At 38.8% G+C, this 23,857-nt stretch overlaps 2 protein-coding genes and 1 long non-coding RNA gene across 11 annotated transcripts in view; 2 read left to right on the forward strand and 1 right to left on the reverse strand.

Moving 5' to 3' along the window:
* The window catches only part of mau2 (MAU2 sister chromatid cohesion factor), a 266,008-nt gene extending 259,466 nt beyond the window's left edge, over positions 1-6,542 (forward strand). The window contains exon 20 of one of the 7 annotated variants that reach the window (XM_051864052.1): positions 6,527-6,542. The gene's annotated coding sequence lies outside the window, so the exon portion shown is untranslated. Of the gene's footprint in view, positions 1-6,038; positions 6,053-6,122; positions 6,145-6,196; positions 6,219-6,282; positions 6,305-6,370; positions 6,393-6,440; positions 6,457-6,526 lie in introns of those variants that run through there. The other 6 variants (XM_051864043.1, XM_051864036.1, XM_051864028.1 and 3 more) reach the window with 6 other exon arrangements.
* LOC127496192 (voltage-dependent calcium channel beta subunit-associated regulatory protein) lies at positions 2,971-22,130 on the forward strand. 3 transcript variants are annotated; one of them, XM_051863922.1, is made up of 10 exons: positions 2,971-3,140; positions 6,672-6,734; positions 10,788-10,906; positions 11,267-11,328; positions 12,495-12,660; positions 12,853-13,024; positions 13,251-13,388; positions 15,001-15,187; positions 17,203-17,398; positions 19,056-22,130. In XM_051863922.1, exons 2-10 carry the CDS (start codon positions 6,696-6,698, stop codon positions 20,620-20,622), a joined length of 2,646 nt encoding a protein of 881 aa, XP_051719882.1. In that variant the 5' UTR covers positions 2,971-3,140; positions 6,672-6,695; the 3' UTR covers positions 20,623-22,130. The 3 variants fall into 3 exon arrangements, with proteins under 3 accessions (XP_051719882.1, XP_051719888.1, XP_051719872.1); XM_051863912.1 differs by having other exon boundaries at positions 2,972-3,140; positions 10,761-10,906; XM_051863928.1 differs by lacking the exon at positions 10,788-10,906.
* Positions 15,050-17,300, reverse strand: LOC127496804 (uncharacterized). The gene is made up of 3 exons (XR_007925372.1): positions 17,168-17,300; positions 16,488-16,631; positions 15,050-15,195 (listed from the first exon to the last, which is right to left on the reverse strand). It is a non-coding gene; the product is annotated as an uncharacterized LOC127496804 (long non-coding RNA).
* Positions 22,131-23,857: the final 1,727 nt, after the last annotated feature.

Here is a 23,857-nt window from a genome sequence, read left to right on the forward strand (position 1 = left end):
GAGCAACACAGTTTCAGTTTCTTTACTGAATTTATCCCCGTTTTTGAATGAATCATTCTAATGAATGACTCGATGACTCACTCAGTCATTTCTGCCTTGTCCCTGAATGAATCAGCCGTTTTGAACAAATTGGTTGAGTGAATGATTCACCTACTGGTGGTTTTTGTATCATTTTCTGTTAAACGGGCCTCCTGCTAGAACAGGTTTAGATGCTTGAATGTTGATTATTTTCCTCATATTCTCCATTGTTCAGCTCCTCTCTTCCCAGTCTGTCAGTAACGCTCTGTTTAGTTCCTGTCTCTATGAAGCCCCTCCTTCTGAAAAGCACAATGTGCTCTGATTGGTCGGCTGGAGCAGTGTGTTGTGATTGGTGTTTGGGAAATGTCCCGCCCCTTACCATAACGGCCAGTTTCAACACACTACTAACTAACTCAACCAGGCCCCGCCCCTTTATTCTGCGCATGAATTATTTATAATTATATATTGTGAAGAAAACTCAAGACTACAATGGAGGCGTTTCAGGAGTTCAGAAACACTGACACTGATATAGAGAATAATAATAAGCTTTTTCATGATCAAACAGCAACATTACACACTGAAGAAAGCACAGCATGCAGTTTGTAAGGATCACAGTGTATTTTCTGAGGACGCTGGTTAAACAGCAGTGACATTCAGACCAATGATGCTGTTGATCTGATGTTCTCTGTGCAGCACATGATCTTCAATGAAGTGAAACAGTGACACCGTGTGTCAGTCATAGGAACTACAGCACTACAGTAGAGAACAGGACTGTTATATAGAATGAAATAGAAAAATAAAATAGAAATTTATGAATTGGTTTTAAAAATCAAAATGAACATACATGTCCAGGAATCACTGAAAGTATAATCATACGTCATACAAGCTCATCAGGGGACCTGGAAGAAAAAACAGATATATTAGAGAAAACAGAGCAGGGTTATTATCATCCATAACTAATGCTGCAAACAAACATCAGATTCTTCTCTTGATTTTAGCTTTTCTCACACAGAAATATTTACAGAAATGTGAATTTCCAGTTAATCAGCAGGTGTTTTAGTCAGCTGGACCCCTCTGACTGTTCTATACGCTCTTTTTAAGTTCATTTTATCAACACATGTGTTCACCGTTCTCTGATGTGAGTTAAGGGTCACATGATGTGCAGGTAAACAAATAAAAGAAGCTTTTGTAAGGGTTTTATTTTGATTGTGTTCATTTTTAAATTATTTTAATTTTACATTTTTATGATTCAATTCCTTTTAGTGTTTTATTTTTATATTTTTATATAAAAAATTATTGCACATTTTTATGATTAATTCATTTTAGTAAATGTTTTATTTTTGATATTTTTATTTTCAAATATTTTTGTTACATTTTTATGAATCAATTAATTTTAGTAAGTTTTATTTAGTTATATTTTTTTATAAAAATAATTGTACAATTTCATGATTTAATCCTTTTTAGTACCTTTCATTTTGATATTTTTTATTTTAAAATTACTTTTATTTTACATTTTATGATTTAATTAATTTTAATAAGTTTTATTTTATATTTTTTATTTTAAATAAATTATAAACATGTTAAATTAAAATATAATTCATTTTAGTAAATGTTTTATTTTGCTTTTTGATTTTATTTTTTTTAATTTATTTTACATTTTATGATTTAATTAATTTTAGTATAAGGGTTTTATTTTATATTTTGTATTTTAAAATATTTTAATTTTACATTTTTATGATTCAATTAATGTTAGTGATTTATTTTGATTGTATTAATTTTAAATGATTTTATCTTACATTTTATGATATAATTCATTTTAGTAAGTGTTTTATTTTTATATTTTAAAAATATTTTAATTTTACATTTTTATGATTCAGTTAATTTTAGTAAGTGTTTTATTTTTATATTTTTATAATTTAAAAAAAATATTTTTATGATTTAATTAATTTTAGAAAGTGTTTTATTTTTACATTTTTATTCTAAAATAATTTTTTTTTTTTTTACATTTTATGATTTAATTAATTTTAGTAAGTGTTTTATTTTGATTGCATTCATTTTAAAATTATTTTAATTTTAGCCTACATTTTTATAATTATTAGACCGAATTAATTATTCGACCCCTGGCCTGTAGAATGTGGAGTTTCTTTTTAAATGTAAGTTGCATATTTTTATGTAATATTTGTCATCTATAAACACTGCCAGTCCCAGAAACTGATAAATTTCACAAATAGTTAAAAAAGAAACGAATCTGAATTAAACATGAAATTTTGAAGTAGAAAGACTAACAACGGCTAACAACGTTCTGGCAAAGTGATGAACAAACGTTCTTCCAGTAACGTTAATAGAATGTTTGTTCAATGTTATCTGGTCTTTAATAATGTTCTCAGAACGTTAGCGCAGAAACATTACTTACATCATCATTCATGGAACGTTTTCTGAAACATTTCAGTTGGGCGTTTGTTTAAATGTTACTTGTTTCAGAACGTTCAGAGAACATTGAAAAGTAACGTTCCCATAATGTTTGAAGAATGATACAATGCAATGTTCCTTTAACGTTTGCATAACTAAGAAAAAACATTTTTCATAACTTAATTGGAACATTCTTGGAATATATTTTGACAGTATTTTCTTTTAAAACATTCTCCAATAATCTTTGTTTTATTTACTACTTGAAGAGTGTGAGCTGTGTGAACGTGCATCAGTATGAAGTGCACGCGCACCTGCTGCAGTGAAACACCTCCCGCTGCTCGAGCTCTTATTCTCACTGTAGACACACACTTCTTCATCTGCAGTTCCCAAAATACATGATATTAATTAGCAAGTAAACGTGATTACTATAGTTGGATATGATTGAACACTACCGGTTTTGTGAATCAGTGCATTTCTGCAGTGCACAATGAAGCACCATCATCATCATCATCATCATCGTCCTCTCTGACGCACATCGAGGAGGAATCCCACCGCTCGCATCATCACCGCCAGTGGGCGTGGCTTCATCTCCGGGCTTCATTCATAAACTCCGGCTGCCATTAGGATGAAATGTAACGCGCCTGCTGGAGCGTCGTGCCATTGGTGAGCGCTTATAACGCGTCCCTCGCGCGGACAGCATGCATTACAAATAGGTGAGTGATTCCCCCATTCACGCGCGCTGATGTTTAGCGACACATCTGGCACTCATCTGTCTGCCTGCATTTAACGCGTTTGATTTAAAATGCATTATTGCATTGAGGACGAAGCGCGTTCTGAATACGCGTCTCTGAGTTCCGCTAATAATCTAACTGTGTCTGTGATGATGGAAATGTGTGTTACGCGCGTCTCTCGTGATCATCGACTTTGAAGGAGCGTCATTTCACCGCCCTGCGCGGGACGCGTCGCGATGCATCAACATTTCAAAGCCACTCGATCAAAACAGCAATAGTGACGTAAGCGCCGAACAAACCTCGAGCTTTACCAGCCGCGCGCTGGATTAACTGTAAAACGCTCGTGCCTCAACGAGCAACAAAAGACTGTTGTGTGAGTTCCACACTGCAGAGGAATCATTCACCTCACACTGGCTTTATGTAATGCTCTCAATGCATTCACATGTACAGATCTCATGAAACCAGCTTACATCATCCAATCACACACGTCACAACTGATTTCATATGATTTCATTTAGCGGAGGATTTAATTATTATAACTGACTAGTGATAGACTTGTACATACTGGCCAATATTTGCATATTCTGAGGTTATTCAAAATGTAAAAAAAGTTTAAAAATATTAAATATTGTGCATAATTAATGTTTAGCATATATATATACATAAAGAGATGCACCGATATATCGGCCAATAATCGATATTGGCCGATAAAAGCAAATTTTCACACTATCAGCCAATAGTTTAAAAACAGCCAATAGTCAGGGCCGATATATCCTGTCAATCAAAAGAGGGCCGGAAAATGCACTGCATTTGTGCTTTGTGTAACGAAAATGCTAAGAAACCAGTTTGATGTTCAATATTAATAGTAATTATATGAATTAATAACATTCAGAAAGTTAGGAAATATTAATTTAATCTTCAGAATTTAGTTAATGTGTATTAATATTGATGTGAGTAATGTGCTTGTTTATAACTGATAGCAGTTACTCTGAAACAAGTTTCTTAATCTTTCAAAATATAATAATTAAAAATATAATGATTAATGAAGAATTATAATGAAACTATCAATTTAAAAGAAGGTATAAAAGGCAGAACCCCCAAACTATCAGTATCTTTATCAGTATCGGCAGAATAATTAATCGGCTATCAGTATCGGTGGACAAATTTAGTATCGGTGCATCTCTAATATATATATATATATATAAATAAAATGTAAATTCTGGTATTTTATCAGCTAATTTTTACTTATATAATAAATATATAAAATATAGGTCATCGTTGCGCTGGTCATGTGACATCCTGCTCTCCAGATTTCAGTCATTAATAAAGGCAGGCGGCTGCAGAAGTGCAGTGCTGTAGATTCTCCGTGTCCTACTTTTCTGCAGCTCTCAGCACTGCTTCACTAACCGCCACAGCATCCTCCATCAATCCCATAATGCCCCAGATGACATCAGTGGGCATCTCTTGCTCTCCTCCAGGAGAGTGTGTGTGTGTGTGTGTGTGTGTGTGTTGGAGCAATAGTTTTCCTCATGAATACTCAATGTTCCGTCAGACGCTCAGTTTCCCAGCATCACACATGCACAGGAAACATTGGCTCGCTGTTTAATTGCGATTGTGTGTGCGGTTAGAGTTAAAGAGCTCTAATGAATGCAGAATGAAGTGGATGTTTGAGTGTTTTTATGGCTTCTAGTTCACTGGACGTGTGTGTGTGTGTGTGTGTGTGTGTGTGTGTGTGTGTGTGTGTGTTTGAGCAGCATCAGTCCTACCAGAACGTCACAGTCCAGTGCGTCTCGACCCGTTTCACTTCAAGACACACATCACATAACCTGCATTATACAAAAGTAATCAAAAATCACATTTATTAACATCAACATGAACTGCAGACATTCAACAATCTGTAAAAGTGTTAACATGACATAGAGACTGTGTAAGTGATTTAGCAGCTGAACACAGAATGTCACAATTAGCCAAATTACTAAGTGACGGATGAATGTGTGTCAATATACAGAAGAGTTTGATTCTACACACAGTCTATGAGAAGCATTTCTCATCCCTTTTAAAAGTTGATTAACTTATTAACTGTGCTGTGCTTAATTGAGTATATGGTTGTATTGTATGATTTACATTCAGCATTGTGTTTCTCTGCTGTCTGTGACCCATTAGAACACACACACACAGACACACACTAACTGACTGACTGACTCACTGATTCACTCACTCACTCACTGCCTGTCATTTTCTCTGTTCTTGCAGGCATCACACAGACGCTTCTCGATCACTGACTCACTCACTCACTGATTCATTCACTCACTCACCGACTCACGCACTCACTGATTCATTCACTCACTCACTGACTCACTCATTCACTCACTGACTCACTCACTGATTCATTCACTCACTCACTGACTCACTCATTCACTCACTCACTGATTCATTCACTCACTGATTCATTCACTCACTCACTCACTCACTCACTGACACACACTGACTGACTGACTCACTGACTGATCCACTCACTCACTCATTGACTCACTGATTCACTCACTCAATCACTGATTCATTCACTCACTCACTGACTCACTGACTCACTGACTCATTCACTCACTCACTCACTCACTGATTCATTCACTCACTCACTGACTCACTGACTCATTCACTCACTCACTCACTCACTCACTGACTCACTCACTCACTCACTGATTCACTCACAGTGACACACTGACTGACTCACTGATTCACTCACTCACTGATTCACTCACTCACTGACTCACTGATTCACTCACACTAACAGACACACACTCACTCACTGACTGACTGACTCACTCACTGATTCACTCAATCACACACACACACACACACACACTCACTCACACACTCACTCACTCACTCACACAAACACACACACACACACACTCACTCACTCACTGATTCACTCACACACTCACACACACTCACTCACACACTCACTCACTCACACACACACACACACACACACACACACACACACACACACACACTCACTCACTGATTCACTCACTCACTCACTCACACACACACACACACACACACACACAAACACTCACTCACTCACTGATTCACTCACTCACTCACTGATTCACTCACTCACTCACTCACACACACACACACACACACACACACACAAACACTCACTCACTCACTGATTCACTCACTCACTCACTGATTCACTCACTCACTCACTCACACACACACACACACACACACACACACACACACACACACTCACTCACTGATTCACTCACTCACTCACTCACACACTCACACACACACACACACACACACAAACACTCACTCACTGATTCACTCACTCACTCACTGATTCACTCACTCACTCACTCACACACTCACACACACACACACACACACACACACACACACACACACACACTCACTGATTCACTCACTCATTCACTCACTCATTCACTCACTCACTCACTCACTCACTGCCTGTCGTTTTCTCCTCTGTTCTTGCAGGCGTCACACACACGCTTCTGGATCATGAGTGATGAGTCTCCATTACAGACCCGTCTCACCACTGTGAGTACAACACTGCAAACACACTCCCAACAAACACGTGTCACACACACACATACTGGTTACCATACTTACCCATTCATTCCTATGTGCAAAATGGTGAGAAGTCCAATAAATGGTTTTTAGAGAGAAAAAAAAACAGTTCTGGTGCTTTTTTTTCAATTCAGGTAAACAGAAATACAATAAACAGAGCATAATATATGATAGCAGTTAAACTTTAATGATCAGAGGACATTGTTCAGATGTATTCAGTGTTATTTGATTTGCATGTCAAATGCAGGTGAGAAAATGTTCAAACTTTTTGGAAATGGGTCTTCATTTCCAATGAATGGCTAACTATTGGACAACATGGGAAACACACACAAAACCTGCAGAACATCATCATGAGAAACGGCTTCACTGCTGCCTGGAAAACTGCAGACTAAGTGTTTTTCTCTCTTTTGGCATTTCTTCTCTGAAAGTCCATCTTGCTGTTTGGAGACGCACTGAAAATCTGTGAGAGAATCTGTTTCATTCGCTGCGGACGAGAAAAACAAGAACAGCTTGAGTTATTGGGTGTGTTCAAAATCACGTCACCTGTACCACATACAAGAGGAACTCAGTATGCAGCATGTGTTCGTCCACAGCATCCCACCGTCAGCAAAACCTGGAACAATCTGGGGATGAGAAAACACTGGAAAAAGCATAGAAATTAATAAATCTTTAAAAATCATGGACATTTTTAGAATCAGTATAGCTCTAACTGTAAAAGCTAGAATAAGTGAAATACACTACCGTTGAAAAGTTTGGGGTCTTTTATGTCTCTTCTGCTCACAGAGGCTGCATTTATTTGATCAAAAATACAGTAAAAATAGTGAAATATTTTTATAATGTAAAAACTGTTTTCTGTGTGAATATATAGTAAAATGTAATTTATTCCTGTGATCAAAGCTGAATTACTCCAGTCTTCAGTGTCACATGATCCTTCAGAAATCATTCTAATATGATAATTTGCTGCTCAAGAAACATTTATGATTATTATCAATGTTGAAAACAGTCATATTTTTGTGAAAACTGACATTTTATTTTTCAAAAGAATGGCATTTATTTGAAATAGAATCTGTTGTAACATTATAAATGCCTTTACTGTCAGTTTTGATCAATTTAATGCATCCTTGCCAAATAAAATTAGAAAAAAAATCTTACTGACCCCGAACTTTTGAAAGGTATACAGTTAGTTCTGTTCTCGAATCTGATTGGCTGAGAGCCTTTTCCAGCCATGCAGTAGTCTACTAATATCACACGCAAACCGTTTCACAATTTGTATCACTCCGCTTGTTTCTGCCGGATCTACACTGGCAGCATTTCTCACAGCGAGCGTCAATGGAGGATCAAACCCACTGTAATTTTACAAATACTACTGTTACTGGGTCACAGAATGTAGTTTTAAGAGTTTTTAGGCAAGAATGTAGTTGTTTAGACCTCAAATATGCGATGGATATATAGACATACAGCCTATTTGACAATTTATTTAGACGTTTTGGGAGATGCGAACTCCAGGCCGTCAGCGGCCGTTCAGCGCTCGTGTACCCGCCGAGAACAGCTTCATCTCAGCCAGTCCATCAGGAAGTTGCCGCTTATGTCGATAGTGGTTAAACATGAGATATAATTAGTTTTGGGTATATCAAAAGGGCAATCTTTGGTCTTATTAATCAATTACTTAGCCAAATTGATTTGATCTGGAACAAGGGCAAAGTTAAGTTTCATAACCTTATATTTTTATTTAACTTAATCCTGTACTAGAGCGCTGCTTTTGACTTGTTTGTTGTGTTTATTTGCTATTGTACAAACTTCTTATACGTTTCTAGTGGCTATTATTGTTCATTTAAATATTATTGTTCATAAATAATCTTTTATTTTATACAAATAATATGCCGTATTTGCGATTGTAATTTTGACGTGCCTATGGCCTAATCTCAGTCGTGATAGAGCTATATTGCACTCCTTCTCGTGATCTGAAGTCAGTTTGTATTTCACCTGCTCTTAAATGAGGAAGCACCTCAGGTGAGGGAGGGGCCACGGGGAGGCTGTTGCCATGGAGACACTGATCCAGGTTGCTCCCACTGGATGGAAAGATTGACCTCACATGAGGGAAACCCCTTGGAGGAGCTTGTTTTTGTCAGTTGTGCACACTAAACGTTCACGTGCACATTAAAGAGAAAGATCGCTAATAATGTTTATTTTCTCCACAGAAAGTGAAATCAGATCCACACACACTCTCTCCTCAGTGAGCGCAGTGCATGCGTCGAGGCTCAAGGCCTTATTCTGTCTCTAATTTTAGCGCACTGTGTCCTGGTTTCGCATTCAGAGAGAGACAGGAATCGAGCTGAAGATCTTTCATCAGAGTTTTGATTATGAACAGTCTGTCAGCGCTTATTAATCAGTCATCTCTCACAGAGGTAATTGTATAATCCAGCGCTGCTGAGACACTCGATAACTCTCAAACGTCTGCAGTACAGGCTGTACATTCTGCAGACATATCGGACAGACGAATAATGTATATTTAATGAAGGATCTTACAGTATATCAGCGCTGCAGTGAGACAGAGAGCAGAAACACAAGTTTAAGGGATGGTTAAGATCATTCTGTTATCATTTACTCGTCCTCATGTCATTCAAACCTGTAGCACTTTCTTTCTGAAGGTATTTTGTTTCAAAGCAGCTTCACAGTAATTAACAGAAAAATATCAGAATCAATGATGCAAACTTCATCAGATATGAGACTAATTCAGATTCTGCTGTACAGCAGCTCTACAGAAGATGATAGAGTTATTATTCAGATCAATTCAGTTCAGTGATGATTCAATAAAGGTGCGAAGTTCGTCAATTACAAAAAACAAAAAAATCAGAAAAGCTATTGATTGATTGTTTAAACGCAGTTCTATTAATTGGTTTTGTTCTATTAAGATTTTTAAATATTAATCGGTTTTCTAAATATTAATCAGTTTTGTTCTAAATATGAATTGATTTTGTTCTAAATATTATTTGGTTTTGTTCTAAATATTAATCTGTTTTATTCTAAATATTAATCCGTTTTGTTCTAAATAACAATCGGTTTTGTTCTATTAAGAGGTTTAAATATTAATAGGATTTCTAAATATTATTCAGTTTTGTTTTAATTATTAATCGGTTTTGTTCTAAATATTAATCAGTTTTGTTCTAAATAATCGTTTTTGTTCTATTAAGTGATTTAAATATTAATTGTTTTTCTTCTAAATATTAATCGGTTTTGTTCTATTAAGAGATTTAAATATTAATCAGTTTTGTTTTAAATATTAATCAGTTTTGTTCTAAATATGAATTGGTTTTGTTCTATTAAGAGGTTTAAATATTAATCGGTTCTCTAAATATTAATCATTTTTGTTTTATTCATTAATCGGTTTTGTTCTAAATATCATTCAGTTTTGTTCTATTAAGAATTTTAAATATTAATCAGTTTTGTTCTAAATATTAAATGGTTTTATTCTAAACATTATTCAGTTTTGTTCTATTAAGAAGTTTAAATATTAATCTGTTTTCTAAATATTAACCATTTTTGTTTTATTTATTAATCGGTTTTGTTCTAAATATTAATCGGTTTTGTTTTATTAAGTGACTTAAATATTAATCTGTTTTGTTTAAGTAAGTGATTTAAATATTAATGGGTTTTGTTCTGTTAAGAGAATTAAATAATTGGATTTGTTCAAAGCGAGAGTAAGTGATTTCAATCTCAAATTACGTATGAAGCACAATTAAAAACAACAGCAGTTGACCATTGTGTTGTACAATGACTCACGTTACAAATACAATGAAAAGTGAGTGATGAAAGACAAAAAAGCATGCTAACACACGGTTTCTTGTGTGTTCTGGGGGGTTTCTGTGATCTTCTGCCTCTTGACCAGTACACTGGAGGAAATGCACAGAAAGCAGAAAAATAAAAGTTTTCTGTGAAATGCACTGATGTGTGGAGCATGACACTGATCTCAGACTGACACGCGTGTGCATGTAACAGGACGTGCCTCTGGTGTCGGGTTCTCAGGAGAACTACGTCCTGCTGCTGGTGATGCTGTGTGTGTTTGCCGGCGGGACGCTGATCGTTCTGTCCGTCCTGCTGGTCTTCTGTCACCGCTGCTGTCGAGGAGAACGACGCTACTCCAGGTGAACATTCACACATGAAAACCTCCTCATTCATTCATACTCACCTGTGTCACGTCAGCGATCCGCCCAGTCCACACAGGAGCTGTTATTCCTGAAGAGCAGAAGATGATGCTGTTATTCAGTCAATATAAACATCTCTTCATGCACGAGGGTCCATCAGCACAGAATCCTCTAGAATGTCACTTTATTTACTGGAAAAACTGGACTAGACAAACATGTTCATTAGCACATGTAGTGTGTGTGTGTGTGTGTGTGTGTTTACAAACTCTGAACAAATCAATAATCTCAGATGCTTGAGTTCAACAGATGAATGACGTTGAAATTCTCACATGATGTTGTTTGTGTTTGTTTCATGTTCAGAGCCAGTGATGACCTGGAAAAAACCAACACTACATACGTCGAGGAGAGTCAGCCGACACAAGGTGCCTGAACATGATTTAATAATGATTCACAAATAAATTAATATAGTCAAGGAAATAAGGAGATTTTGTTGGTCGGTTTTGTTCTATTAAGATATTTTAATAATAATTGGTTTTGTTCTATTAAAAGATTTAAATATTTATCGGTTTTGTTCTATTAAGATTTTTAAATATTTATCGGTTTTGTTTTATCAAGAGCTTTAAATATTTATCGGTTTTGTTTTATTAAGATTTTTAAATATTTATCGGTTTTGTTTAAATATTTATCGGTTTTGTTCTATTAAGATTTTTAAATATTTATCGGTTTTGTTTTATTAAGAGCTTTAAATATTTATCGGTTTTGTTTTATTAAGAGCTTTAAATATTTATCGGTTTTGTTTTATTAAGATTTTTAAATATTTATCAGTTTTGTTTTATTAAGAGCTTTAAATATTTATCGTTTTGTTCTATCAAGAGCTTTAAATATTTATCAGTTTTATTTTATTAAGAGCTTTAAATATTTATCGGTTTTGTTCTATTAAGAGCTTTAAATATTTATCGGTTTTGTTCTATTAAGAGCTTTAAATATTTATCGGTTTTGTTTTATTAAGAGGTTTAAATATTTATCGGTTTTGTTTTATTAAGAGCTTTAAATATTTATCAGTTTTATTTTATTAAGAGCTTTAAATATTTATCGGTTTTGTTCTATTAAGAGCTTTAAATATTTATCGGTTTTGTTTTATTAAGAGGTTTAAATATTTATCGGTTTTGTTTTATTAAGAGCTTTAAATATTTATCGGTTTTGTTTTATTAAGAGCTTTAAATATTTATCAGTTTTGTTTTATTAAGAGTTTTAAACATTTATTGGTTTTGTTCTATTAAAAGATTTAAATATTAATCTTTTTTTCTATTAAGAGACTTAAATAATACCTAGTTTTGTTCTATTAATTTAAATGTCGGTTGGTTTTGTTTTAAGTGAGAGTAAACAATTCTCAGAAAGCATCAATGAAGATACGATCGAGTGTCTTAAGTAAAAAATAGTGAATTTCAAAGAGTCTGATATAAATGTAACATTTATCAAAAATAATTAGCAGTCATTTAAGAGGCAATGTTAATAAAGCTCTTATGATCATCTTCCCTCCTGAAAAGACAAACAGATCTGCATTATTGAGGTTTTTTATCTTCTTCAGACATCACCATCAGACTCGAGAGCGGCGAGTCGATGTCCACTTCCAGTTGTCATGGCGATACGGACGTGGATCATTTCCTGTCTGCGTCGTGCACCGGACGACGGGTCTCTTTCAACGAAGCTGCCATCTATGAGCAGAGCGCCAAAGACCAGGAGAAAGGTCGAAGGTCAGACACACTGTTATGAAGGTCAAGGGTCAGATTTCCAAAGCACTGCTGAGCATCTGTCATGTGTGTCTGTATTCAGCTGATGGTGATCACATGACCAGTCGAGTTCATGTTTTAGTTTAGAACTACAAAGAACAGAAAGGTATGGAATGAAGAGGAGCTCAATACTGATCCGTTCTCTCTCTCTCTCAGGTACACGCTCACAGAAGGAGACTTCCATCACCTGAAGAAAGCTCGTCTGACACACCTGCACATCCAGCCGCCGGCGCTGAAGATCCTCACCATCATGGAGTGTGATTCACCGGAGAACAGCGTCACGGTCACCGAACAGCCCTCACAACACCCGTCCCTCTCCATATTCCAGGTGACACACGTCAGTCTGAAGAGCATCAGCAGCATTTATACACTAATGTTGAAAATGCACTAGAATGCACTAATTTGTCCAAAGGTTTCTTCATCACACTGGCTATATTCTGGAGTCTGATGCACATGATGCCTTAAAATTCAGCCTATGTAGTCAGTGCACTAAGTTGAGGAGCAGAGCAAATAAATGTGTGTGTGTGTGTGTGTGTGTGTGTGTGTGTGTGTAGCCCACTGAGGGCCCCATGCCAGAGGCTCCAGGATTGTGGAGCAGTCAAAGCCCCAGCTGTGCTCTGCCCGGAGACACACTCAACTTCACCCTGAACACCAGCGCCGAACACACCGGCAAACCTGCCCGATCACAAACCGTGAGTCGTCAGTCACTGCTATCATCACTGCTAACAAGCAGCCTTGTTTTGCCCTCCAGGTGGGCGTTTCTATAAGGGTGTGACGTCATGTGAAAACTACAGATTTTAAATTCAACCCATATTATGCTCATTACCAAGTTCATTATTTTATTTTTGAGGACTGCTAGAATACATTTACACTAAAGTTACAAAAAAATCTGAACGTTCTATTTTAGTTCCTCTCTCTTTAAAAGTGAAGCTTTTTTAAGATTTGTACGATTTATTATGTTAAAATGCATTCTCTTAACCCAGTTTATTGTTCGTTGACTACTATTAGTATGCCATTTATGGGTTTATATCCCCAAAAGTGTAAACATTGAGCCTCTCAGGTACCATCAGAACATTGAGAGCGTCTGCTCAGATCTGCTCATGATCAATCACATTCAGCTCAGCCTATAGTGAGAGTTGGGGGTGTGGCTACTGTAGCAGGCTGAGAGTTGGGGCGTGGCCACTGTAACAGGCTGAGAGTTGGGGCGTGGCTACAGTAGAAGGCTGAGCGTTAGGGGCGTGGCCACTGTACCAGGCTGAGAGTTGGGGCGTGGCAACAGTAGAAGGCTGAGAGTTAGGGGCGTGGCCATTGTAACAGGCTGAGAGTTGGGGCATGGCTACTGTAACAGGCTGAGAGTTGGGGCGTGGCTACTGTAACAGGCTGAGAGTTGGGGCGTGGCCACTGTAACAGGCTGAGAGTTGGGGCGTGGCTACTGTAGCAGGCGGAGAGTTGGGGCGTGGCCACTGTAGAAGGCGGAGAGTTAGGGGCGTGGCCACTGTAACAGACTGAGAGTTGGGGCGTGGCTACTGTAACAGGCTGAGAGTTGGGGCGTGGCCACTGTAACAGGCTGAGAGTTGGGGCGTGGCTACTGTAAAAGGCTGAGAGTTAGGGGCGTGGCCACTGTAACAGGCTGAGAGTTGGGGCGTGGCTACTGTAGCAGGCTGAGAGTTAGGGGCGTGGCCACTGTAACAGGCTGAGAGTTGGGGCGTGGCTACTGTAACAGGCAGAGAGTTGGGGCGTGGCTACTGTAGAAGGCTGAGAGTAAGGGGCGTGGCCACTGTAACAGGCTGAAAGTTGGGGGCATTGCCACTTTAACAGGCTGAAAGTTTGGGGTGTGGCTACTGTTGCAAGCTGGGAGTTGGGGCGTAGCTACTGTAACAGGCTGAGAGTTGGGGCGTGGCTACTGTAACAGGCTGAGAGTTGGGGCGTGGCTACTGTAACAGGCTGAGAGTTGGGGCGTGGCTACTGTAGCATGCTGAGGGTTGGGGGCGGGGCTACTGTAGCAGGCCGAGACAGAGGGTGTTCAGCTGCTGTGGGACCGTGACTGATGTGTTACATGCTATAATTCATCTTTGGTTACAGAAGTGCAAGCCGAAATTCAGTTAGACCTTCAAACAGGTAACATCAAAGTGAACAGGCGCATTGAGATGCTTCATCCCACAGCTACATGCTATGCATCCCATCTCACAGCCTTTTAAATTCATTCACCGAGCGTGTGTTTTTATTTAAGGCCTTTTTTAAAATGATTATCATTATTATTTGTTATATTTTGTATTCATTGTTATGTATTCGCTTTATTTTCAGATTGAGGTGATGAGCAGAAGCCTGCTGATGGACAGAGATTCCACTTCCTGTCCAGCTCAGGGCACCATGCTCCACTTCCTCTCTAAGCTCAGACGCCACGCAAGCCTGGAGGGAGCGGGTCCGTTCTTCAGCGTCAAGAAATGGAGACTCGACACCATCCAGAGAGCAGCGAGTCTTGACATGAGAGGTGACGACCTGAAACACACACATATATACATAAAAAATCATATTCTTCCTCAGTATTTTTGTCTTGTTTTCCAACATAATTATCTAAACATCCTTAAAACAAGATATATTCACTTGAGAAGCAAAATGACAAGAATTGACGTCTTGATTTCTGAGAAATCTCACCGAAGTTTATACACAAAAACATCACAAATTAAATACAATTATTTTGGTTCGTAAGTAATTATCTCTTTTTTTAAACAGATGTTCAGATAATTGTGTTGGAAAACAAGACAAAAATACAGAGTAAGAAAAATATGTTTTTACAGTGTAACAAATAATCTGTCCATATGTGTTGGTGACATTTCTGCAGTTCAGTTAAAGGTGCAGTAAGTGATATTTGAACTACGCTATTGGACATTGTTGATATTTGAAATCAACCCAAACAAACACACCCCTCTCTTCATTGCTTCGCCTCCAAAACTCACGCTCCAATTCTAACCACCCTGCTTTGAATGGGTCTCGAACCACTGCCCGATTGCCGGTGGCATGCGAGGTGAATGCACTACCAATGATGCTAAACACCTCATTCTCTAGCGGCCGACAGTGCGCAGTCGTTTAACTGCAGAACTCTCACTATCTGGCCGCTGTTACACACGCAATACAAGTGGATGTCTGTTTACCACAGCTGACGCACAACAAAATGCTTCACGAAAAATAAAGTGCAGTTAATGAACGAACGACAAGGAAGCACAAAAAATGAACATACAGTACACACGAGTAAATACAAAGTGTTTGTTGTTAGTCGCAAACAGCACAGCAGCTCCAGACAATCAAAACCCAGTGTACTCACATGAGAAGAGGGATCAAAGCAGTTTTCAGGCCTTCCCTCTTAGCTCTCTCCAGTGCTGGAAAGCTTTAATTCATAAATAATAAATCAATTAATAAATAATTAAATAATAATTTAATTATTAAATAATTAATTCATAATAAGCATATAATAACTAATAAACAAATAAACAAACTGAATAAACAAACTTCAACAATGATGATTCCACATATGAGCTGCAATATTGTTCAGAAATCACACAATCCAAAGGCAGTCTCCCTAAACAATGTTTTACACCCAGAGAGCTTTTATTCAGCTCTAAATGAGCCTGGAGAAGAGGAATCAATACCGGATCAATACGGGTAGTAGCTCAGTCTAGTTAAAGTCATGTGACTGTTGTGAGATCGGATTGGCTCACAGACTTCAACCAAGAGTGCAGGACAAAATCTGCTTCCTGATAAATGAATTATAAAATAATCGCATTATTCTTCACCTGATGTGAAAGGTCAGTCTGTACGGCTGCTCATTTCCTGCTAATGAGCAATAGATTGCATTACATGCGGTCATTAGTGAGGCCGAGGAGCTTCTTCACCTCTCCGTTTCAAAAGCTGCTGATCTGCTGACATGAAGGCTGTTCCTGAAGAACAAGATCCGTTAAAACAATCATCATATTTCAAAATGCACTGATAAAATAGTTCCCAATTAAACACACCTGAAACAACTAATCAAGGTCTTCAAGATTACTAGATACATTCAGGCAAGCGTGTTTGGGCTGGTTGGAGCTAAACTCTATAAGACATTGGCCCACCAAGAGCATGATTTGAACATCCCTGGCCTAATTCAGGGGTGTCCAATCCCAATACTAGACAAAAAAATAAATAATGAAATTACTAAGACATAAACTAAAATGAAAACTGAAAATATAAAAATAAAAGGTAAATACTATAATTGTATATAAATTATACTAAAATAACACTCACAGTATCACATGATAACCTTATATTTTATTGTGAGTGTTATTTCTGTGATGCCTCAGATGCAGCTTATGTAGTGTTTCGAATAAGATTTCTTCGTAGTTATGATGCTGTCTTAGAAGGTTTTGGAACAGAGCTTGTGTTTCTTTTCAGTCTATGACTGAGTTAGTCAATGATGGTCATCTGTGAATATTCTTACCTGGCTATTCCTGTTCTTTTCTTGAATTCTTTTAGTTTCTCCACGGAGACGTGCATTTCAGAGGCAGCGGGCGGCCAGTGAGACACTGGATCAGGGAGAAGAAAACTTACAGGGTGGAGTCGGTGACTTTCTGTTGCGAAAACCTCCCACTCAGGCACAGATGGAACCGCCTAGACGCCTCTCGGCTGGTTCTTTGGACACCACTGCAGGAGCTCCTCCTGCCCTCAGCAGGTACAGCCATGGCACCTCAGGAACTCCTGGAATACCCTAGAAATTAGGGCAGGGTGTCCAATCCTGCAGGTTGGAGCAAAACTCTAGTATCAGGATTGGACACCCCTGAATTAGGGCAGAGATGTCCAATCCTGCTTTTGGTGAGCCAATATCCTATAGATTTTTAGCTCCAACCTGCCCAAACACACTAGCCTGAATGTTTCTAGTAATCCTGAAGACCTTGATTAGCTGTTTCAGGTGTGTTTAATTGGGTTTGGAGCTAAAATGTGCAGGACAGTGGGCCTCCAGGATCAGGATTGGACCCCCCTAAATTAGGCCAGGATTGTCCAATTCTGCTCCTGGAGGGCCAATGTCCTATAGAGTTTAACTCCAACCTGTTAAAACACACTTGCCTGAATGTTTCTAGTAATCCTGAGGACCTTGATTAGATGGTTCAGGTGTGTTTAATTAGGGTTGGAGCTAAACTGTGCAGGATAGTGGACCTCCAGGATCAAGACTGGACTCCCCTGAATTAGGGCAGGGTTGTGAAAACCTGCTCCTGGAGGCGCAAAGTCCAATGGAGTGTAGCTCCAAACTGTCCAAACACACTTGCCTGAATGTTTCTAGTAATCCTGGGGACCTTGAATAGCTGTTTCATAGGTGTTTAATTAGGGTTGGAGCTAAACTCTGCAGGACAGTGGACCTCTTGGATCAGAATTGGACCCACCTAAATTAGGCCAAGGTTGTCCAAACCTGCTCCTGGAGGGCCAATGTCCTAGAGTTTAGCTCCAACCTGTTAAAACACTTTTGCCTGAAAGTTTCTAGTGATCCTGAGGGCCTTGAATAGCTGTTTCAGGTGTTTAATTAGGGTTGGAGCTAAACTGTGCAGGATAGTGGACCTCTTGGATCAGGACTGGAATCCCCTAAATTAGGGCAGGGTTATAAAAACCTGCTCCTGGAGGGCCAATGTCCTATAGAGTTTAGTTCCAACCTGCCCAAACACACTTGCCTGAATGTATCCAGTAATCCTGAAGACCTTGATTAGATGGTTCAGGTGTGTTTAATTGGGGTTGGAGCTAAACTGTGCAGGATAGTGAACCTCCAGGATCAGGACTGGACTCCTCTAAATTAGGGCAGGGTTATAAAAACCTGCTCCTGGAAGGCCAATGTCCTATAGAGTTTAGCTCCAACCTGCCCAAACACACTTGCCTGAAATTTTCTAGTAATTCTGAAAACCTTGACTATATGGTTCAGGTTTGTTTAATTAGGGTTGGAGCTAAATATATTGACCCTCTAGGAGCAGGGTTGGACTCTCCTGAATTAGGGGATCTTAAGGCACCTTACCATTCAATTTTAGGAATCACAGTCCAATTCCAAAACAGTCCTCCATGCATCTCAAATTTTCAGCAACTGCATATGGAGGCAAGTCTTTGGAAAATTGAAATGGCTTGTTGCTAATTTCTTTTAAAGATTCTGTAAAATACTGATTATTAATTTGTCAGGAACAATCTAGAATCATCTAACAATCTAGAACATCTGTGATTCCATTTTCCCCACCACCTCTATTAGAAATATAGCACTTTTTTATTTACCTTAAAATAACAATGTTTACCTTTCTGAATGGAGAGTGTGTTGGCGACTGACATCATGCTTTGGGCTCTGTTTCCTGTCTGTGCAGGTTAGAGGTAGAGGCTGTAATGGAGCTCAAATACAACACAGATGCAGTGATGAAAGACACAACTACAGCTTTCCCCTCATCCCAGGGACCTCTGGATGGTGAAGAGGATGGACAGGAGATGATGGCAGGAGCATCAGGAGGCGGTGGTGAAGAGTTTGGTCCGGCGAGTCATCAGGAGAGTCTAGAGCAGCCCAGCCTGTACCGTGACATCTGGAGCTTGAGAGCGTCACTGGAGCAGTACGCCTCGTCCGACCTGAGCAGCAACGACAGAGACTCCACTCGCAGCGATGCGGACAGCGTTTGCTCGGCAGGAGCATCAAGAGCGGGCGTCCCCAACTACCAGTCGCAAGACATCGATGACGACATGGACGGGGATGGTGAGCTGCCGTATGACGATGTGGTCAGGGATGCCGGGCAGAGGAGAAACGGACGAGACAGTGTAGACTCTGAGAGAGGCAGCGACGGAGAGACAAACAACCGGAAGCTTCTGCAAATGGACAGCGGCTACGCCTCTATCGAGGCTCCTTGCAAGGCTCCAGAGGAATTCAGACTGTTTGGAAGTAGCTCCACAAAGACTGCTTCTGAACGCCGCCGCTTTTTCACCAATTCTGGCCGTAAAGGCACGGTTTGCGAGAGTTTTGAGGCACGGCTGTTTAAAGAGGAGCTGGAAGATGAGGCGTCGGAGAGCAGTGTAAGTTTGGAGGCAGAGGCTTCCCAAGAACCACAACCTGCGACCAAACCCAGACCGCGCTTCCGCCGCCGAGACTACAGCATCGATGAGAAGACGGAGGCGCTGTTCAACGAATTCCTACGCCATGATCCCCAGTTCGACCAGCAGGGTTCACCCTCATTGCGTCACCGCCACCGTTCCCGTATCCATCTCCGGAAGCAGTGGCAGCGCAGCAAACAGTACAGCGACCCTGGTACCGCTAGATACTCACCATCCCTAGAGCGACAGCGCTGCTACCCACTACGCCGAGGTGACAGCGCCAACTACCCCTTGGACACACGCTACCATAGTACCTTGCCTCGCATCGCTAGCGCAGCGGATGAGGAGGGCAGCGAGGGAGCCGCAGGTACAGAATCACCCGAGCCGGAAACAGCCGGTCCGGAGCAGGAGGGTGCTGGTCCGCCCTCGGCTGCAGAAAGTTCTGGACCAGACTTGGAGGAAAATGCAAACAACAGCAGCAACAACACAAGCCGACATTTCTTTTCATCGCAATCGCAGGACAACTGTGCCAGGGATTGTGATATACTGGAGAACTTTGGGACAACTGCTCATCCCGCCGATTCACATAAACATTCACAGATGGAGGTTGTGGACCTCGGTGGGTCGATGACCACATTTAGCTCTCATTTGCATTCACACACAGACACACTCATGCCAGACCCTACTGATCTGGATCAGGATTCAGACTATATGCGTCACACCTATTCTGACATAAGTCCGTCAGACAAACTGGCGTCCATGCTGGACGATCGGCTCTACTCTAACCTGAGGACTCAAAGAGGAAGTCAAGAGTGTGTCGTGACCGTAAGCCGCACCTCGCCAGATCTAGAAGAATAAAGGGCTGGTTACACCAAGAATGATAACTATAACCATAAAGTTTTAATAATCATTCTAACTCTAAGAGAATAGCAAAATCACAACACAACTGTAACGATAACGACACAGAGGAACAATATTGTTGGAATTTATTCCATTTGACTTTAAAGAGCTCGAGCATTTAAAGCGGAACACAACAAAACTGCAGCATGCACTTATATTAAACAGAATGTCCGCTGGTGTGGATGCTAATATAGTTATTGTTATAGTTATCGTTCTTGTACAGAATAGTTTGGGTAATGTTTTCAGATCTGTTTTTTGAATGACACTAACTCCGTTTCCACCGACAGGGTGCTGGTGCTGTGCTACTAATGTCTTCATCACTTAAAAACGACAACAACTCAATCTAGCAACACTGACGACAAACAAAACTAATCACGCCCATTATAATTCGTCCGGATGCTTTTTTTTTGCCATCCAAAAAACCCCCAAAACATTTTACTTATAAATATCCAAAGTGATAATTTATTATTAGGAATTTTATTTGTTTAAACAACATATAATCAACATATAATATAATAATGATGTTAAAAGATGTGTCAAAAAGAATAGTGATAGTTTGTGGATAGGTTGTGCAGTAACGCTCATTTGGTACCAGTTCTGAATGAGTTCTGTAGATCCGGTGGGCGAGCACCAGCACCGGTCCTGTGGAAGGAGAATAGAAAACATTAGAGAAATGACTATAACTCTACTTCAGTAGAACATGAAACAAGATGAATACAAGCATGACATATGCTGGGAACAGTAGCAATAAATAGGTGAGGCGTGTAATTTTTGTATGTTAAAATACCTTCTCGTAACCTAGTTTAAACTGTAGAGTCGAGTATAACCCTGGTACACTGACCAATGGAAAACAGTCATTATTTTTGCAAGTCTGTTTAGTGACAGAAATTGCACACTTCACCTTAAAAAAAATATAAGAGTTTGAACAGTACGAATGCATCCATACTGACCCAGGGTGAAACGCTAGAAAACCTCATTTAGCAGCATTCATCTTCTAAGGGACTATAGATACACTGATCTGCGGTCAAATGAACTTTCACTGTGAAATAAGCAGCAGCCGTTTGGTGCTTTGAGTCACGTTTCAGAAATCAGCACTGATCATTTCTGATTAAACCGATCTAGATCACACTTTCTGTGATGTGCTTCGAACCATGAAGGTTGAGATCATCGAATAAACTCCTATCATCACCTATGCTTATATATCCCACAATGCACTATTCAGAACATCCTCGTTACTAAAACATTAATGCTAAGAATATCAGCCTCAATATCTCAGTTTTCATATCATACATGACACATTTATGACCGTAGTTGTACTATGACATTCAGATCATGTTCAGCATTGGAGAATGCAGGGTAGGTTGTAGAAAATTGTATATACATGTACATGTACATCACTCTGAATGGCCATTTTTGAATGATAATTCCTTTGCAATAAAGGTAATTTTGTTGGTTTTATGCAAAAATCATGTTTATTGGGGGGAACTGAAAAAAAAAAAATCTAGGTTGACTGATTTAAATCACAAAGCAAATGAGACGTACACATGTATGTTGAATTAAATGATCATTTTTTGACTCATAATTCACTCAAAATATTTAGAAAAATCTGGAATTCTGTCATCATTTACTCAAAACTGAGCTACAAAAATGATTTTCTGTGGAACTGAACTCTTGGTATTGGCGGTATAAAGGGGTCGTTGCCATGGAAACAGCCGTGTATCCGGTCAGAGGTCACACGCCAGAGATGAACCGCCACAGCTCTGCTGATTCTTGCCTTTTCCTCTCACAATAATAATAGCAGATTCTTTGAATTAATCGTGTAAAGAAAGAGTTTCCTGCAGCTCTAAAAATAATGAAGAGGTTTCCACCAGCCTCAGCCATCCATGACATCACTTCCTGTTGATTGAATCGCTCAAAAACTGAGTTTGATTTCACCACTAACACAAAACAATAATGAAAGCCAATTTTTGCATCGAGACATGTTTAATTGACATTTTGCTCATTAAATGTCATTACCGCAATGCAGGGTTATTATCGTTACCTAAAACTAAAACATTTCTGTTAACTGAAATAAAGCTGAAATAAAATAAAATATAGCTATTAGTTGAAAAACTTCAAGCAAAAAATCTGAAATGTTAACTGAAATAAGTTGAAGTTGAAGCACTAAAATTATTAACTGGAAATAAATAAATTAATAAAACTAAAATAAAGTAAAATAGTATCTTTCTTTTGATATATTGTGTGTTCAGATATTCATTCCACAAAATATTCAGGGGGCCGTGAAAGTTTTGTGAAAATGATCAAAAATGCTGCAACTTGACAACTTTTTTCAAAAAACGCTGGCGGGGAAAGAGTTGATGTGAATTATGTAAATAAAATGTCTGTATGCATACAGTAATGACAATCTGGGGCAGTGGCATTTGCCCCCACGTTCCCATTTCTCTCGCCCCCCAGAACGTGATTTCTACCAAGGGGGACTACCCCAGGGTAATGTGTCTAAATGTCATGAAAATAATGCAAATTATAGGAGCTAAAATGTGTTCCTAAAAGATGTTGAGCGGAGGATCTTGATCTTCAGATGATCTGATGAGAGTCATTCTGAGATGAAAACAGATGAAGAAATTCTCACCAAAGCCAAACCGCTAAAGGACATCAGTGTGAGCCGAAGATCAAACAAACATCTTCACTTAGATCTGCTGGGACCAAATGTGGTTTTATTTTGAAAGGGTTTTAAAGTTTTTAGATTAAAAAAACCCTATATATATATATATATATATATATATATATATATATATACAGTTGCAAGAAAAAGTATGTGAACCACTTGCAGAATTTGTGAAAAAGTGACAAATTTTAACAAAATAAGGGAGATAATACAAAATGCATGTTATTTTTTATTTAGTACTGTCCTGAGTAAGATATTTTACATAAAAGATGTTTACATATAATCCATAAGACAAAAAAATAGCTGAATTTATTAAAATAACCCCATTCATAAGTTTGTGAACCATTGATTCTTAACACTGTGTGTGGTTACCTGGATGATCCACGACTGTTTGTTTGTTGTGTGATGGTTGTTCATGAGTCTCTTGTTTGTTCTGAGCTGTTAAACTGAGCTCTGTTCTTCAGAAAAATCCTCCAGGTCCTGCAGATTCTTCAGTTTTCAAGGATTTTTTGCATATTTGAGCCCTTT

Source organism: Ctenopharyngodon idella, chromosome 2 (assembly GCF_019924925.1).
Source record: "Ctenopharyngodon idella isolate HZGC_01 chromosome 2, HZGC01, whole genome shotgun sequence".
NCBI lineage: Eukaryota > Metazoa > Chordata > Actinopteri > Cypriniformes > Xenocyprididae > Ctenopharyngodon > Ctenopharyngodon idella.